General features: G+C 37.9%; 3 protein-coding genes across 3 annotated transcripts; 1 reads left to right on the top strand and 2 right to left on the bottom strand.

Moving 5' to 3' along the window:
* Positions 1-236: 236 nt before the first annotated feature.
* LOC6558811 (glycogen-binding subunit 76A) lies at positions 237-12723 on the bottom strand. Its single transcript, XM_001985576.2, has 4 exons — positions 12623-12723; positions 11958-12055; positions 4836-5066; positions 237-3301 (listed from the first exon to the last, which is right to left on the bottom strand). The coding sequence occupies exons 3-4, from the start codon at positions 5001-5003 to the stop codon at positions 1520-1522; spliced, it is 1950 nt and encodes a 649-aa protein (XP_001985612.2). The 5' UTR covers positions 5004-5066; positions 11958-12055; positions 12623-12723; the 3' UTR covers positions 237-1519.
* LOC6558619 (peroxiredoxin 1) lies at positions 4001-4725 on the bottom strand. Its single transcript, XM_001985575.3, has one exon. It carries the CDS (start codon positions 4653-4655, stop codon positions 4068-4070), a length of 588 nt encoding a protein of 195 aa, XP_001985611.1. The 5' UTR covers positions 4656-4725; the 3' UTR covers positions 4001-4067.
* Positions 12724-14983: 2260 nt separating the features above from the next.
* LOC6558087 (deoxynucleoside triphosphate triphosphohydrolase SAMHD1 homolog) lies at positions 14984-17317 on the top strand. Its single transcript, XM_001985577.3, has 5 exons — positions 14984-15288; positions 15729-15895; positions 15955-16126; positions 16206-16906; positions 16976-17317. Exons 1-5 carry the CDS (start codon positions 15154-15156, stop codon positions 17040-17042), a joined length of 1242 nt encoding a protein of 413 aa, XP_001985613.2. The 5' UTR covers positions 14984-15153; the 3' UTR covers positions 17043-17317.
* Positions 17318-19348: the final 2031 nt, after the last annotated feature.

Genomic DNA, 19348 nt, shown 5'->3' with positions numbered 1-19348 from the left:
GTTTTAGGTTCTTGATAAATATATATAAATATATATATAAATGTATATATATATATATTTATGCAACAAATATACCAATTGTGTGGATCAGAAGTGTTGGACAATAGTGTGGTATCTCGAGATATTATTTGTATTATACGTATTGTGATAACTCCAATCCTTATATTTGATGAATCGATCCTCAATCTTAAACTTAAAAGTTAGAAACGAAAACAAGGCACAAAATATTAACTAAAATTTAATATATTTTTATTTTGTATATTATATTTGATGTATATTGTGTTGTATGTATGTATGTATGTATGTATGTATCTATGTGTGTCGATTATATGTATAATATAATAATATGCATCAACATGTACATACAAAGTATCGAAATCGTAAATTAAATCGCATTAAATTAAAAAATAGCTCAAAAATAAAATTAAAACAATTAAAAGGAAAATGTCAACATCTCATAAAAATAAAATAATAATTAATATTTGGCATAGCAAAAAACAATTGTTCAGTATGTGTAGGGGTATGAAATTCGCAAAACTGTTTATCAGAGACTGGCCACAGACTCAATCAATCAATCAATCAATCAATCAATCAATAAATCAATCAATCAATATATGAATTGAATTGGCAAGCATTTGGTTTCATTAAGTTATTAAATGCCCATTTATTGGCACATTTCGAACGAGGTTTGGCAAGAGATTCCCGCTAGGAAGTCTACTCCTTGTATATATAGTGTTTATTGCCCTTTTAGTAAGTCTTATGGTAAAGTTGAATTGACTAGAAATAGGAAATAGGTTGGTCAGTTAGTTGATTTTACGAGTGATCTGATTCGAGGGACTATGACATTAATAAACTCTTTTCAGTGGACCCGCATCACATGCCTGAACAAAGCATTAACCAATATAGTACAATAACAATTATGGAAATCAAAACTGTAGTCGACATTCAAAATCTGTTCATTATGTAAAGCAAATATGTATCATTATATCATCCATCTTTATCATCATCATCATCATCATCATCATCATCATCATTAGTTATCACTTGCTCTTCTTATAACTTAAGACTAATAACTATCATTGGGGATTCTATCGCACTTTGCTCTGGCTCTGTTCACTTGAATTTTTGATCATTCTACTCTAACATTTCACTTGATGCAACTGGTTGCCTGGCTGCTCCACCTGCTCCATTTGCTGCATCTTCTCTCCTTCTCCAGCTCTATAAAAATATATTAACATTTGCCTCACATACAAGTACAACTTTTTGGGGGGTTTTACATTACTGATCATTCTGTGGCAATCTGTGCCCCTGGCTCATTGCCGTCAAGGCGGGCATCAGCATTGACGGCACTTTGCCTCTAATAAATGTATCCATTTTCTCATTGTTTGTTTGTTTTTGTTTTGTTTTGATTTGGGCATTGACTGCAACGACCCGCGTCCGCGTCGTCTACTGCCTCCTTGTGAGTGCTCCCCCACCAGCAAAACCAGCTACCAACAACAACAAGAGACAAAATTGCGTTTTAGTAGAACGAACTGCACCAGGCATCGCCCACTGTGGGGCTTAGCATGCCGACCAAGTTGTTGCCCTGATGCGATTGGACGGCGCCACTCGCCACAGACGCCGGCGATGCCGTGTGATTCGAGCTCGAGTTGGGCAAGCACTGGAAGCAGTAGTTGGCGCCATAGTTGCTATCCCAAAATTGTTGGCCCTTGCATTGGAAACGAACGGCGAACTCTAGACGCTGACCCACATGCAGTGAATTGCCGAAGAGAACGAACGTAAACTTATCGGAGAAGCCATCGCATGAGTTCTCCACATAGTTGGCCTGCAGATCCGCATAGCTGCGCCAGCCGTCCAGCGAGTAGCGCACATGCACCGATTTATGAAAGTCCAGATTGCGGACACGCACCGACCCAGAGATGGTCTGATTGATGCTATCGGTGACGGCGGCATTCTCCAGCGATACCTGCTTCTCGCGCACAGCATCGAGGAATGTGGCCAGTCCGCCCGGCTGCTGGAAGAGCGGCATCAACAGTTTGTCCGACTTGGGGCCGAGCTGTATCGGTGGCTCGGACTCCAATATTTCCAGATCCTCAAACGCTGACTTCGGTATGGTTGGTATTTCGTCCAGGAACGTCTTCACATCCGCCAAATCCAGGCCAAGCACATCGGCAAACCGTACAATCTTCTTACGGCCGGGCGTGCCCGGTGGCGTTTTACCCGTTTTCAGCGAGGAACAGCGTCGCACTCGCTGCGGCCGACAATCGTCCTCGTCGTCTGTGGTATCGATGCCGTGACTGTGCGCTCTCTTCTCCGTGGACTCAACGGCCTCAGCAGCATCCTGTTTGGCCTGCTCCAGCTGGGCCAGGTCCACGTCTACGGTTAGAATTTGGCTGCATTTGTCCACCTCGTCGGTGCCACAAAGTTGCACTTGGGGCTCGTCCACTTCAACATTCAGTGGGAGCAACAGCTCCGCTGGCTGTTCTCTGTGTCCATTGATCATCAGGGCATTCTCGTTGCTTGTCTGATTGTCCGTCTGATTGGTGGTATTCTCTGCGCTTTTGATGCTTTCGCTGTGCGATTGCAGTTCACTTAGTATTTGCGCCTGCAGCAGAGTCTCATCCTCGCTCTCTTTTGCCTGTTCCAGTTTTTTTACCTCCATCTCCTCTTCCTGCTCCTGTTGCTGCTGCGTCTCTTGCTGCTGCTGCGTCTCTTGCTGCTGCTGCTGTTTTTCCTGCATCTGCTGCTTCTCCTCCTCGTGCTGCGTCTCCTGTTCCTGCTGCTCCTGCTGCTCCAGCTGCTCCTCCTCCGTCTGATCACCGTTTGTCAGAGGCTCGTGTGTTCCATTCATTTGCAACGTGTCCATATTTTCTTTCAGTTCCGTTGTGGGAATTTTGCTGCGCTCTGCCTGCGGCTGTGTGGTGGTCACCAGCAGATCATCTGGTGATTTGTTGCTTCTGTTGTTGCTGCGGCTGCTGCCGGCCGTCGCGTCGAAGTAGGGACCATCTGTACTGCTGTGGCTGCTTGCAACGGAGGCGCACGCATAGCCCGACTCGGCTGTCGAGTTATGCGGCGTATTCGAGGCGGTTTCTATCAGACGCAGGTACTCGCACTCTTCCGCCGGACTGCCGGGCGATTCCAGCTCGCAGTCAAAGTCGAAAAATGAGTCAGACTCATGACGTAGCGGCTGCAGATCGGTGACTGTCTGTTCGGATTCATGTACATTATTCACCCACGTGTTGGTATTGGAGCCATTTATAATGGGCTCATCCTCTGCATTTGTTGCGGCATCCTCGTTCGCCTGCATTTAAGCAAAAATATAAAAAAAATAAAAAAGATTAAATATTTTGTGAAAAGATACATGCTGAGATTAGTCAAATTGATGACCTTGTATAATAAAAGTAAATTGTTTCCAAAATCAAGAACTCATCTTGTCAGCACTATTCTCAAACTGTTCAGTGATATTTTGTCCTACAAGAAGCTAGACCCCCTTCAGATAACAATTTGACTTTATTCTCTATCAGGCGTTCTTTAATATTCAGACTACTTTCCTTTTTCAGCAAAAATCTTCCGTTTCCGTATTCCAGTGATCTAAATTACGCACAATTTCGTTAGCGATGTGAATATCAGTTCAGTTCACAGATAATAATAGATAGATTTAATTGTTGTGTTAAATTGATAACGATTAGATAATATATATTTATTTTTTTTCGCTTACGTGCTTCAACGCAAAAAGAAGGCGGAAATGGTTAGAGCTACTTGGTATTATGAATCACCGAAAAATAATTCTGAAACAATACAGAACAATTTTTACAATGGAAAGCTTTTGGTTCTAGCAAATTGGAGCATCCAGACGACCGCTTCGAAAATGAAATGATTTTTCATCCACAATTAAACGTTATTTTTAACGAAACCTAATGGTTAGATCTGAGAAATAACTACGACAAATTCTGTCATCTAGTTGACTTTCAAGAAAACACAACATACAAACAATAATCCATTTCAGTTCATGCATATGCATGTCATACTTGTACTCTTTAATTTAACTCAATAAGGAATCGTGTGTTTTAAGTGGCATGTTTAAAGTATTCTGCCTTGCCAGAATCGTCTGGCCTCATGGTCCTTGCACCCGGCCTCCAATTAACTGGACAAACCTCGCCGAACTCATCGGCAAATTGAAAGGCCTGAACCAAGCGCAAAGCCTCCTCGACACTGCGTCCCACGCCAGAGTCATTTACGGAGACATGTCGAACGACGCCAAGGCGATCGATAATATACATGCCGCGATTTGCCAGGCCTGTTGTCTCGTCCAGCATGTCATAGTCGCGAGAAATTTGCATGGACTTATCCGCTATTAGGGGAATATCCATCTCACCCAGTCCCCCCGATCGGCGTGGCTGCATCATCCAAGCGGAGTGGGCAAAGTGGCTGTCTGTAGAACAGGCTAAAATCTCGCAGCCCACATTGCGGAACTCCTGGGCGCGGTCGCTGAAGCTCTGCAGCTCCGTTGGGCAAACAAACGAAAAGTTTGCCGGATAAAATAGCAGTAATACATATCTGCCACGATACTCTACAAGTGACATCGGTTTGAAAGAACCGACGGACATCACCGCTGTCGAATGGATATCAGGTGCCGGTTTGCGTAGTAAATTCATTTTTGATTTTTATTATTATTATTGGTTTGTAACGTTTTACTGTGTTGTGTGTGGCTTGAATTCAGAAAAACTACTGGCTAAAATCTGGTAGAGGCAACTCTAAATACTAACACGCCTGCTTGGATACAAGTTTTAAGATTTGAAATCGATGTTTTACGTTTGATTCGAGTAATAACTCACCTGTGTGCCCAAGGTGCGCAGCTTGGAGGACAAACTTCTTGCAAATGCCTCGGCACGGCCACGGCATGATGACATCCCTATGTTCGGTATGATTGAGACAATGCTGCAGGGCGGCCTGTTGTCCGGCGTGCTACTGTGTGTCAATGGTGTATCGCCGGGCTCATTCATTTACGTCACTTCAATTTCAATGAAGACGGGTAGTTGGCTGGCTGGCTAGCTACTGCAACGATGCTGTGAAATATAAAATACACACACACACACACATATGTAGATGACGTGGCTCATATTATTTTCGTTTATTGAGTCTGTACTAAGAAAAGCGTAAAGATTTTCTGAAGTAAACAAATAAATTAACTTAAAATGTTATGTTTTCTTTTTTTCTTGTTTTGCTATGCCAGAAAAAGAAAAACGAAACAAAAAACACAGCTGGCAATTATTTTATTTTATTTTTTTATGATTTACAGCGCATTTTCACATGGCGACTGCATTGAATTAGTTGCCTGTCACTAATGCAAAAATATCCAATATATGTAGGGTAAAAAGAAAGCATATTTCATTTCCTGTGCATTTCCATTCGATTTGCATTTTTAGCAGAAAATTCAACGTATTTTTAGAGTTTGTAAAAGTTCTTGCGAAAAATTCGCATTTGCTCACTAAAATATTTGGCCGGCTGACAAAGATATGTGCGGCTGCTTAAAACATTAAGAGTGTTAAAAAGTATTTGACAGCTCAATAAATAAACAAATATTATATAAATGCGTGACATTTTTCCCATGCATTTGACATTAATTTAAGGCAATAAAAGTTTATCCTACTTATAGAAAATAGATTTTAATTAATTATTAAGTGATTATAATTGGGTACTGATTTGATTAGCGTCATTGTTTTTGCTGTTACACTTTCGCCTTCTGATCAGGTGCGCCAAATCACTTGGGCAATTATGTGATTTGTGATTGTTTATTGCTTTACACAAGGCTGCTGCTGCACGTGGTCAAGTGGGAAAGACACACCCACCTTAATAGTTAGCCAATTATGTCGTTCGTTTATCCGACTCTTAAAGAGAGCAAAGTAAATACACCAATCGCTAATTTGTTAATTGGCATTGAACTCTGCGGCGATCAGCGATATTTTCTTCTATTTAATTTCAATTGTTTTATTGTATTTCGATTTCTTGTGTGTGAACTTTTTATTTGCTGTTTTTTTTTTTTTTTTTGGCAATCTGGATGAGAAACTCAATTGAGAAATAAACTAAACAAATTGAATTGAAATTTACCAATGGCATCAAACAGAGTTCACAAAAATTAAACGATTACCGTGCCTGGCAATCGATCGATTAAGGAGGTCAACAGTGACCTTTTTTTATACCATTCCTTAAATATTTATCACTGTACAAATGTCAATTAAAATGGGGTTCTTTTTATAGATGTAGAAGTATATTCTGGCATATTTCTAATTCATGGCCGGTTCACCTTTAGCTGTGGCCACAGCTCGAAGTGCATCGAAATGTTGCAGCAATTACCAGAGAAGACCTCGCATTCACTTGATCTTAGTCCCTTTTGCACATAGCCAAATGAAAATAATTCTTGGACCATTGCCAATTGCCTAAATGCGTATTGGGCGGCGGCAGATGACGTTCACTTCAGAAAAACATCAAAAAACTTTTCATTTAAAAGAGGGAGAAAAAGAGACAGTGAGAGATGAGAGATAACTGATAAATATATTTTGCGACCGTTCAGAAAATCAACAGTTCAGTTAAATAGCTACAAGATAATTTGTTGATTGATAGAAGAAAACATGTTTGAAATTGTGAAAAAAAAAACGAAACATAATTAATTCAGAAGATATTATATATGCAGAACAATTTCACAAGTCACAACTCCACTTTAGTATAGTTCAAGCCCTCAAAGCTGGTCCAATGTATACTGTACTAAAAAGCTTGCCTTCGAGGAGACGCAATAAATAAGGATTAAGATGGAAATTAGACGACCAATACCGAAATCATAAACGATTATAGGAGTTACACAGTCCAAGTTACTTCTAAGAGTCTATAATCAGGTATCTCCACAAGGATTTCTACGGGTCTGCTGACTGAACACAGAATGCTGAAAACTCACCTATAATCTTTCAATTCTGCAAAAAAAAAGGAAAAAATCCTCAAAACAAAAAGTAAAGCAGCATAAAACCCCGGTAAAAATAGAAGTAGATTACTGGGGAAAACAATAGGTACGGTTTTCAACTCCCAGTAGGTTGCATTAAATTATCCCACCATAATAGTAGAGTATAGTAGGGTATGTATAATAAATTAAATGTGTGTTATATGTGAATCAAAACTCGAATCTAATTTTCAAATTTATTTTATGGTTGTTCTCAGTCGAATTTTATTAAGTTCAAACTACTAACAATAACACTGTCTAAAAATAACGAAATATGTTTATAAATTAAAAAAAAAAACCCGACCAATTGTTCCTATTTGATATATTGTGTATAGATCCACAATGCTGTGAACATAATGACAAGATTTATTCATTTATTTGCCTAATATACCTTGTATAATTCACTTTCGTACGTTAAGGATATATATCATATATGGGTCAGATAGAGAAATTAGTTTGCATCGAAAGTGAAAAGCAGGGCTTGTCTATTTTGACTCATGTTTTGATGCTCACCGAGAATATGCTTTATGGAGAAACGTCTCCCATCACAACAAATTTATAATACCCCATGCGAAATTTACGATTTGCTAAAAATGTGCTAATAAAAATAGATACATACAAAATACATATGTACAGAATTTTCCAAAAAGAATATTTCCGTTATTTCTTTCGGTTTTCCTACGCTCTCTTGTTTTTTGACGTGTATCTCGCATTTTCATGGCTAGCTTGTCTGCAAGTGCGCAGATCGTCGAAGTGCTACGCACTCTCAAGTCAGATACAAAGTTTCTCAAGACTGTTTATAATGTCACCCAGAAGCAGCTTAATTGAGTTAAATTGGGAAAGATGTGTGGTCCGGCGTATTTGTCAATTGATATATATATATATACACATATATCTGTATGTATGTACACGTTTGGAGTGACAGTCTAACAGCGCATGTGGTCAAAAATAGCTTCGCATAAAGTTTGATTCAATTATTTTATGTTATGGTGGTCAAATATACTCAACTGACACACACGCAAATAATCAACAGAAGGCGCTGTTGAGGTGCCAATTTAATGTCAAAAGATACTTTTGTATATTGCCATGTGACAGAAGGTCAAATATAGTGTCATATATATTGCTTAAGTGATAAGTATATTTTTTATAACTTAACTCAAATACCATTTAGGAAGCGACTGTTTTGTTGGCTATTGTCTACTACTCTTTATAGCATCTGCTCTTAATTTGTTTATAATTACAGTTTTGTTTCTTATTATTTATAGAACAAGTGTTGAAATATTTATTCTTCAATTAGCACTTTAAAACATCATTTCTCATTTTTTTGGTAATTATTCATCATTATTTATCTTCTCACAAATATTATTTTCATTATATAACTGTTTTTTACTGCAAGTCCCACTGTTAAGCTAAGTTGCATTCCGATGCTTAGCAACAGTATTCGTTGTTTTGCACAGTGTAGCCGTTTAGTTATCGAGAAAGTGCAGATACGCTGCTTAATGGGAATCCACATATATATGTGTGTAAGTCACTGCTCAGATAGTGCTTTCAAACAGCATGACAATTGTTTGTTATAGATTAAACGAGAAAATACGCTTTCATACGTATGTACGTACAAATATGTATGTATGTAGAAATTCAATACACTAGGCACAGATACTTTTAGCATCGAGTATGGTTCGAGTTCACCTGCCACTGACATGACTTCAAGGGTTCGAGGGGGCGCCGTTAATCATGCCGCGCCGGCGTCTCGATTATGAGTGTTGATAACAAATTTCGCATTTATTTTTAGCAGTCATTTACAAACAGAGCGCAGTTTACGACCCGAATTGAATTGAACTGAACCGATACGAAACGAAACGATTCGAATCGATTTGAATTGAATCCAAATTCCTCTCGTACTCACGGGCACTAACACTAACTGCGGGCTGATCGCTTGTGGTAACCCGTTCCCGATCTGTTGCCGGAGACATCCACTTTGATAAAAGCCGTAGATGTACTTTTACTTTACTTCACGGAGTCGACTCGAACTGCGGCACGTCTGCAGTACTACTGTTGCGAGCATGCACTGAAATACGCTTCTTTTTTTTGGCATTAAACGAACTTGCTCTGATTGATAAGGCAGCTAAATCGAAGTGCAGCAAGTCGCACCGCCAGCGTCTGGCCTGTCACTGATGATCATCAACTGTGATTCCTCTGTGTGCCCAGAGTAACTGTGTCTGTATCTGCGCCTCAGTCTCTACACACATGCATGTGTAATCGTAATCGCTGCAGCCCAAAGGTAAGACAACTGCAGCAGGCAGCAGCAGCGACAAATGCGACCCTCTGCCCTGTCCGATATTCGCTGCCATTGCCAGACAGCCGCTTGCATAGAGAAACGCTCGTGATCAGCGTCAGCGTTGTTGTCTGCTACCCTCAAAGAGAGAGGGAAAGGGCATAATGCTCAGATGACTACTACTACTCCGCCTAGTCAGGCGAGTATATTTCTATACCCTTAACCAATTAAAAATTGCTAAAAAGGGTATAATGAAATTATTTAACAGGCAAAAGGAGGAGTTAGTTCGCCAACAACAAAGCAGATAATAGAAAAAAGGTTAAGGTTGACAACTCTGCCTAAGACCGGCGAGGAAATCAACTGAAATAATGTTCATGTAATACGTATTTTGTATGGCTGATTATATCATAATATATGGGGAAAATGCTGAAAGGAGCATCCTCGACCCCATAACCTAAATACATTCTTGATCAGCAGCAACAGTTGATCAGACCATCTGTCTGTCTAAAACCATTCACCAAATTATACACCAACAGGCCCAAACATTTTTTTATACACGTGCACAGACATTTACTAAGAATGTTTTACTTAGGTTCAGGGTATCTATTAGTCGAGTGCACTCCACTTTTACTTGTTAATTCTAGTTATGTTCGCACGTGCAGTTTAGGTGCTCAAGATTACATTTAAATATATTTTCATGCAACTATGAATATTCTCATACTCGTTCTTGCTCTAACTGTAACAAACTTTTGATGGAATCTTGTACACTTAATATCATGACTAACATAATTATTACAGGGTATTTAAAATGCTGTAACTATCCACTGTTCTACCCGTAGTATTTATAATCGGCTTATCAGCGACACTAATGATTGTCACCAAAGTCTCACTTGTATTGAATTCAGTCCCGCTGTGACTGTGATTTCATGTTATCCACTGGTTTCGGCTATTAGTTTTTATCAGTTATCGGATTAGGTGCGGACAGGATTTGAACATGAACGTAAATTGACTATGCTTTCAGCAAATTGATATCAGTAACAAAAGATAAAAGAGATACGGTTATATGATTGAATTGCTATTTGGTTATAAATTGATAGCAATAAAGGCATCAGTGGTGTAGTCCTTGTGCTACAAGTGCATTTCAAAAATTACAGATTAGAAAGCTTTTATCTAGCCGGAAGTGTTTGTTTTCGCCTTTTTTTTCTCACTCTTCAAAACCTGAGTAAAAATGACGTCTTTAATTATCCTCAGATCGGTCTTGCATAATTATTTACTACATAAGTCATGTGTCTGAGCATACAATATTTATATAATATATTAACACTTTCCTTGCTTTAATTTGGTTTTTTTTTGTTTTAATATTTCTTTTTTTCTGTCCACTCATGTGCCACCCACATAAAAATATTGGCCAAAAATTCTACAAGCCACAACAGCTGACTCTGTTGGCGCTGAATGATTTTCGTTATTTATAAATAAACCAGAATATATGTAGAGATATATTAATATATATTTTTAAATGGCGAATTAGCCAAATTGACAGACGCACGTAACACGCGGCGTTTTTTTTTTTTACGTTTTTTTACGTTTTTACGTCTCTGCTTTTGCGCCGTCAGTTGCAACATTATCGAAGCCCAGGACTGGCGGCTGAGTAGGAATTTTTGGGCAGGTTCCCAATCGATTGTCGGTGGTTTTTGGGTGTTAAAAACAATCAATAAATTATATATGAGTGACACACACGCCTAGTCTTATGTCAAAATTGGATTGCCCATGGATAGCCTTAAGTAGTCGACTATCTCGCTGATACATTGCTGCTTGCGGCGCGGTTAGTGCGTGTTTTCTTCTTCTTGTTTTTTTTTTGGTGTGGGTGGTTCCTTTTGTAGGGGGGCGGGGTGTAGCGCGTGTATATTATTTATATTTGTATGACATTGCTACCCAGCGAAATGTCAAAAGCAAACAAAGCCAAGCACAGCCACAATAATAATCATAACAACAACATAACAAACAACAACAATGTGAAAAACGCTTGTGCTGTTTTGGAGTAGACAGACGCACAGCCACAGATACAGATACACAGCTACCGATACACAGATACAGATACACAGATACTTTCGATTTTCACATGCTTTCGTTTTCCGTTGGCTTCACTTACAGTTCGTGCTTTGATTGTAATGGGTTACGATTGGAGCCCGGCAAAACAGTTCCCGAGCTTTGGGGGCGGTGGTTAACTTTGTTTTCATTGTGCCAGTTAGATACATAAATAGGCAAAGTTTGATTAGCATTGCATATATTTCACTTGACAATATCTGAGTCGAGGAAATCGTTGAGATTAACTCTGAATTTTGGACATCTGTTCAATTTTGATCCTTTAAACATATCTTCTGCCTAGTAAATAATTACCTATTAATAATCGACAACAATTTTGGCCCTGCAAGTGAGCATTTTGAGCTCCCGTAAATACGTTGAATGCCAAAAGTAGTAGCCAGATGCTCGTTCAAAGTTGAATTACAATTAAAAATGCCCATAAAAAAACGCAAATATTCTAGTTTAGTAATAAAAACATACTAAATATATTATACATTTCAGGCTTTGCTGTTTTATTTATAAATATAAATATATATTAGAGAACTATGTTATTATTATTACTTTAATTATTTATTTTAACTTAATTTATTAATTATTATTAGTTTGACTCACCTGCCTATATAGGTAATTATGTTCTGCGATTTCCTTTTTGTAGTCCAAGTTCCTAACTTGCCCGTTCACGTTGTGGTACAAAATTGGAGTTGTGAAAGCTGCCGCATAAATATGTTGCATATATATATGTAGATTTATATATATATATATGTATATATAATGTGATTATATACACCTATAGATGGTATATAATGATGAGGAAGTCGTCGTTGTTTTACTTGGCTGTGTGTATTGCGTGTTTCTATATCGTTCTCAACATAGCCGCTTCCGCCTTAAAAAACGTGCCAAGGATTGTGGGTGGGGTTGGGGCTAGCGGAGGATTTGCCTGACCTGAACTTTCACTTTTATGCACACACACACACACACTCACAGACACACTTACGCAGGCACACAAACTCTGTTGAAAAAAACACTGTTCGTGGTTTCACAGTTGTCACTGGTTGCTTAGGTAACACTTTTTGTAGTGAAGTTGAGTGCACTGTTTTTTTTTCTGGTTTTTTTTTTTCGAGGACGATATGTTTTTGATTATCTTTGCAGCTGTTTCATTCGCACACGCGACGAAGGGTCGAGAGTTGAGATTATAAAAAAGGAGCTACGCGTTCGGTTTCGTGTTGCTTGTTCTTTGTGGTCGTGGCACGAAACACAAAACAATAACAACAACTTACGCAAAAAATACGATAGACAGAAAAATGTTAAATGTTCAATATAAATCCATTCTGAATTTTGCCAGCGCTCGTCGTGGCAGCCGTGGCAGCACCGCCAGTTGTAGTGGCGGCAACAGCAACTTGGTCACAATAAGAGTGTCACTCAAGGGCATTGCAAGGTCATAGCAGCTAGCATTCAGCACAGCACAGCACAGCAGAGCACAGCACAGCAGTCGATGTTCGCAGTCGGCAGTTGGCAGTCGGCAGTTGCGTCTTTCGCCCACTGTCGGTCGGCTACGTTCGCTGAGAGTACGCAATGGCATGGGTCTTATTCAGATACAGATACACACACATACACCCATATATACATAGGAAGATATACAAACATATAAAGATATGAGCACATTTCGCAAAAGAGAACTTTTTACAAATACAGCACAGAACGAGAGTGGGAGGAAGAGAGAGCGAGAGAGGATCGCACACTGCGTTTTAATTAGCATTTGAATTTAATTTCCCATCTGCAGCTGCTGAGTGTATGTATCTCCAAGATACGCTAGATACATTAATGTCTGAACTCACGAACCACTCTTCTAGAATTTTGGGTCACTTTGGCCAGCATTGAGAAGTGCCTGCCCGTGCGGCTGTCCTGTCGCATGGCAACTGGCAAAGAATGTTGCAAGCCTTGTGGCATGCCCAAGAAAACTCTCACTTTTCTCATTCATTTATCGGCTCTCCACACGCACAGTTGGCGGGCTTAGGTCTCTTTGCTTGGAGAGAGAGAGAGAGAGAGAACATCAATTATCTGAACAGTGATACAAAAGCTTTGAAAGAAATTTGCAAATGATTATCAACAGTCAGCATCGCAAATTAATATAAATCACTCGAATGCTGCTTGGGTTTGCACTTGACCGCTGCGTAAATATTCTTTATTTGCCAATGTGATAAGATTATATATTGTTAATATTGTTATGAATTTTAATTACCTACAAAAAGGAATAGAATATCCCTATTCTTATATGTGCGCCTCAACCAAAATTGTAACAACACAACACTCACCCATGTTATTATCACCATTATCCACTCGAATTGCAACAGTTGAAATACTTATGCCAACAAATCTTGTCCCACTGTAACATAGCCGTATTTATGTCTCTCTGTATCTCGCTCTCTCTTCTCTTCTCTCTCTCTCTCTATCTCTGCTTTACTTTCTAGTTTCGCTCACTCCATTCAGTCGAGAGTGGAGCCGGTATATTTTTTTTAAAATGTTATTGTTTGGTTTTATGATTGTTTTCATTTTTAAAGGTATTTCGACTATTCGCTGGGTATTGTTTTTAGCTTGTTTTTAATTATCAATGTACATACAACTAAATATATTTATTGTTGTTATCTGCTGTTCGCAACAATTAGCTATGCTGGATTCTGTTTATATTATACTTGAATATGTATATATATATTTATAAATATATTTATATATATTGCATATATTTTGATGTGCTGTGTTTATTCCAAAGGTGCGTTGACCGCAATTAGCCTGCATGCAACAATATGCAATTGCAATATATAAATATATATATATGTATATATATACATATGCATATGTAATATATATGTATACAAGTATATGTATATATGTTCTCGTTTCTCCCTGTATTTATGTTATACACATAGCATATTTCACTCACAACCCACAATTATTCAATCAAATTAATTTCTCTTGCTCTTCCTTAAATCGCTCTTTGCTCAATTTGTTCTCTTTTTTTAGTAGTTTGCTCTTCTGTACCAGTTGTAGCAGCTGTAGGCCAAAAGCAACTTTCATTTTCATTTTAATGCGGCGGCGCTCTTGAAAAATCTCATTTTTTACATACAAACTTCCGGGAAATAGCGATGACAGATTAAATAGGAGTTTTAAATATTATATTATTCGGCTTGGAAGATTTTTTCAATTACAGTTTACTGCTCTGCTATTGTTTAGCTTAGGATAAGAGAACTTCTAAAGAGATTAAATATTGTAATTATTATTACGATTTTATTAAAAAAAAAACGTATGCAGTTCTTAATTAGATTATTTCATGTTAATTATTATTAATCAATTATATTTATGTATAAAAGCTTAATAGTAAGCTTCAAACGCAAAAATAAAGAAACAAAGTAAATACAAAATATATATATAATTGGTTTTACAATAAAAAATCATTTTGCTACTGAGGCATACTTTTGGTATTTATAATTAATATATTACATTGTTCAATTGCCCTTATTAATACATATGAACGATTAATTTTGTGCTCATAAAAACCAGCTCTTAAATTCCACTTCTACTGTGCAAGTGCTCTGCAGCCCTGGTAACACACAAGCAACCCTGACAGCCCTGACAACTATTGATATCATGTGTATTCCAGTTGACATATTTACATTTTGCGTACATAATTATAAATAGGGAGTCAATCAAATAGTTCAAAACGTTTTCCCTGTTAAATTCTGACCGTTGCACTCTTCTTTTCTGTTGTCGACAACTGTGGAAGGCACAACAAAGTCGGATTTTTCCGTTTCAAATGTTTGGCACTATGCTTTGTGCTCAAAATTCCTTGGAAGCGAGGGCAGCTCGGAGCCCTGATGCGTCAATTGAGCGGCAGCAGCTTCAACTGCGACAACAACAGTCGACCAGGGATGAGTCCCCAAATCCATATGTAAGAGAAAGCATGCAAGCATGTAAACGCAGACAAAGCAATTATCGTTGCCATGGCATGGTATCAACAGCTGATTATCACCTGCAGTTTACAAAGTGCAATTGTGGCATATTGCTACCTATATTGAGTTTGTAACGAGATGAGCAGAGTTCCTTCAATTATTTGAACTATTTACACGTACAACTATGGCATAAACAGAAAAGAAGTATACAATTATTTTTATTTAAAAAAAAACATGTATAGCTCGTTTCACGTTTCAAGCTAAGCATTTAGTTTTAGATCTGTCAGTTCGCATTTGACTCTCGCGTGTTGCACATATAGAACGTGCCCAGGTAATCGAATTGAAGTAATTATTTTTTGTGATAACGGATTTAATAAACATTTATAATGGAATGTATACATTATTTAATTTAGGATTAATTAAAACTCTCAACTTTTAGATCCTCATTGAAGATGCAGTTCACGGAGTCATTGAAATCCCCACTCACATTGGGGAGATCGTGCAACACAAACTGTTCCAGCGTCTCAAAAAAATTAAGCAACTAGGATTGCTCTTTTTGGCTGGCAAACCAGAGGCTACTTATTCTCGATATGACCATTGTATTGGGTAAGCTACATTCCTTGCGTCAGTGCGAATAATTAACTGTATTCCATTTATTTGGGCAGGACTTACAGGAGCGCACAGATTCATCTGAATGCCTTGAAGCGCAATTCCAATAATAAGAAAGCATTGCCAGAATGGTGTCGACATTCTGTTGAGATCGCGGCGCTTCTACATGATATAGGACATGGTCCATTTTCGCATACGTGGGAAGAAGTGTGTGGGAATAGCTTTGATGTAGGTAGCAGAATACGTATTTGCTAATCTAATATTTAATACTAATATGTATATACCATACAAATTTCCCTTGGTTCAGCATGAGCAGAATGGATTAATCTGCGTAGATAAGATTTTTGCCGATATGACGAGCGAGATACTGCGTTCCCTGCGTGACGAAAACAATGGACGAGGTGTGCAGCTAATCAAGGCGCTGATAGTCGGCAAACGGGAGTTGCTAACCTATCCAATGATGGGACTTGGTTATATCTTTGATATTGTGCACAACAGTCGCTGCGGTCTGGATGTGGACAAGTGGGATTACTTAAGACGTGACAACAAATGCCTGAACCTGCTAAGCGATGAAGACATGAAGTTCGATGAGATATTTCAGAAGTCTCGCATTTCGCCAGATGGTCAGCGCATTGAATATCGCTATGATGACTACCATCTCATATATAAGCTTTTTATGGCACGTTGGCGTCTACATATGACCGCCTATAAGCTGCCCAAGTCCCTGGCTGTTTGTAATCTGTTTTCAAAAATTGTGCGGCGTTGTAAACCGGATCTGTTGGCCTTGATGGCTGACAGTGATGATTGGCTGGATTTATATGATGAGCGTGTATTTCAAATGATTGAGAGCGATCCGCTTATGCGCTATTTGCATTGTCCACACCATTGGCTTGAGGTACCACCCTGTGAAGGTCAACATGAGAATTGTGTATGCGTAAATATCAAAAAACTGGGTCCCGGTGTTGACATGGATCCCGACGAGTCTTATGCGCTGTATGGTGATAGCAGGTATGTATTTGTATTATTGAATTAACCTTAGTTGAATTTCCTAATTTATTGATTTTTTTCCTTCGGTAGTAAGAAACGCAGCATTGAGCGACTAACTACGCCGACTTCTATAACCACATGCTATAAGTTGCTATAGGTAATTAATTTCACAATGAAGCTAAATCATGATAAATTGTCAACCGATGTGTTCGCCTTTTCCCCCCTTATTTTTAATTACTTAACTCTTTGTTACAACTTAAAAATGTGTTAATTGTTATTGGGTTCCAAGAAAAATGACTTTGATATGCAAAAAAGATCAAGAAGTATTCGAAATCTGATGTGAATTTTATAATGGAACTTTTTGTATTGTTTGCTTAAATTATAATTTATAATACGCGAATTGACAGCTTATGATTCAATTCTAAATTAGATTTTAATGTACTGTTCATATTTTACTCGAAAAAACATTATAATAATTATGTTGCTATGTTTTGACAAGACATACATCAAAAAAATGAGAGGCTGCAAAGACCATAAAAAACTTAGAGCCAACAAAAGAGGCACTTGTACAATTACTTAGTACCTAACTGATAACATAGATTGACACCATATATATTAATGGAAACATATGTATTTAGAAGTATGCCATGTCAATAGTCAATGCGAACTACAAACTGCCTTTAAAATATAGACTAATATTCAAAAGAAATCAATTAGTTCTTTTAAGTACATATCAAAAAATGATAAAAGCATTCACGAAATAATGTAAGTATATATCATATAAAAGATTAAGAACAAAATTATATACAGCTGTATATGTGCAAATAGTTTAACCTAGTTGACAATCATTGAAGATCGAAATGTTGAAGTTTCTTTTTAAGATGTAATTTTTGATTTTGTATAAAACATTATAAACAATAAAAAAAAGCCGTTGCTCTCCTTTCAGTAAAATTAAAATTCGCCTTTCCATTTTAAATTTTATTTATTGATTTTTAAAATGAAAGTGCGATCGATCTAGTCCGGAGTGTCTGACAAGGGGTTACCCTACACACAGCTGTATATTAAATCAATTAAATCGGAGTTTGTACTTTAATTCAAAAATCCTTTGCAGAAGACACAGATTACATACATAAGGAAAATTAATTTATTATTTATAATAATTTTGTTTAAAGGTTTTAATAATTGAGTTAAATTGAAATTGAAAAAGGTATATCCATAAAATGTGGTTGAAATGATATTCAAAATTTTGATCTGAAGCACCGAGAAATATTTAAGAAATTTTACGTTTACGTTAGGATACCTTGAAGGAGCTTCCCAGTAAGCTACCTTTAGTAGGTTAGTTTGCCTTTATAATTAGTAGGTTAGTTTGCCTTTATAATTGAGGTTGTTACAGGCTTTGTGGTTTATTTTTTAGAGGCGGGATTGGGCGTGGCCGTAAAAGAATGTTGGAGGATTTTCCAAGTTTGGTGGCTTTAGGTTTCGAATTGCAAGATATATAGGACTTTGGAAATTTAATGGGCGGAGCTGGGTGTGGCCGAAAAAAATTTTTAGCTTATTCCTTGTAATACTAAGTTTGGTAAATGTGGACCTTCATCTGCGGGAGACATAGGATTTCATCGCTTTTGGGAGAGGATGTAGAAGTGTTATTAAAATATTTGTTCGGAATTTTTAAGGGTGCTACCAGTAATATACTTTCAAAATGTGGTGATATGCTTAGGAACTGTGGAAGATATGCGCATTTCAGTATTTTTGGGTCGAATTTGCTGGGGGCGGCTGGTGTGGGCGTGGTCTGAAAATCGATGTGCCATTCTTTCAAGATTGGTAACTCTGTCTTTAAATTTATTGGAGATATGCGGTTTTATCGATTTACACTTTCCGAAATAATTATGGTCGCAAGTGTGGTCGTGGCCATATTTTTGTTGATTTCTAAAGGCGGCTACCGGTAATACACCTACCAAATTTGACGGCTCCAACTCAAAAACTGCCTAAGATATAGCCATTCAAGAATCTTAGGGGCTTGAGGGCGGCAGAGTCAAGTCAAAACTCTATCTCCAAGGGTGTCGAAAAAAGTTTCGCTCTTACGGGCGGATATTTACACGGATACACGGATATATACATACAGCAACATGCTGCCTAAGTAGTTCTCGCTGATGTTCAATTTTAAGATTAACATCTTTTATTCTATTAAATTCTTCTCATCATTGCCCTGCGTCGAATGAAGCAATTCTGCTTGCATTCTGAAGAACCATTAATCTCCGGGAAACTAGTGCAACTGTGCATATATTCGACTAACCTCAGAGTGAAGTTTAGAGCATCATTGGCATCTCCATTGTGGGTGCATTCAGATTTAGATGAACTCCTTGTCTTGAAATTCCGACTTTAGTTTCAGGCGCAGTCTAATGACAGAAATGAGATATTTACATATGGGAGACCGAATCAAGCTTATTGCTGCGCTGTGTGATT

This window comes from Drosophila grimshawi, unplaced genomic scaffold (assembly GCF_018153295.1).
Source record: "Drosophila grimshawi isolate 15287-2541.00 unplaced genomic scaffold, ASM1815329v1 contig_44, whole genome shotgun sequence".
NCBI lineage: Eukaryota > Metazoa > Arthropoda > Insecta > Diptera > Drosophilidae > Drosophila > Drosophila grimshawi.
This window is presented reverse-complemented; position numbering and strand designations above follow the sequence as displayed.

Excerpts from the sequence above, each read along its gene's own strand:
- LOC6558811 (XM_001985576.2), bottom strand. The coding sequence starts at position 5,003 with ATGAATGAGCCCGGCGATACACCATTGACACACAGTAGCACGCCGGAC. Across the intron at positions 3,302-4,835 it reads TGCGCACCTTGGGCACACAG|GCGAACGAGGATGCCGCAAC; the intron begins GTGAGTTATTAC and ends GCTTAAATGCAG.
- LOC6558619 (XM_001985575.3), bottom strand. The coding sequence starts at position 4,655 with ATGAATTTACTACGCAAACCGGCACCTGATATCCATTCGACAGCGGTG.
- LOC6558087 (XM_001985577.3), top strand. The coding sequence starts at position 15,154 with ATGTTTGGCACTATGCTTTGTGCTCAAAATTCCTTGGAAGCGAGGGCA. Across the intron at positions 15,289-15,728 it reads ATGAGTCCCCAAATCCATAT|ATCCTCATTGAAGATGCAGT; the intron begins GTAAGAGAAAGC and ends CTCAACTTTTAG. Across the intron at positions 16,907-16,975 it reads GCGCTGTATGGTGATAGCAG|TAAGAAACGCAGCATTGAGC; the intron begins GTATGTATTTGT and ends TTCCTTCGGTAG.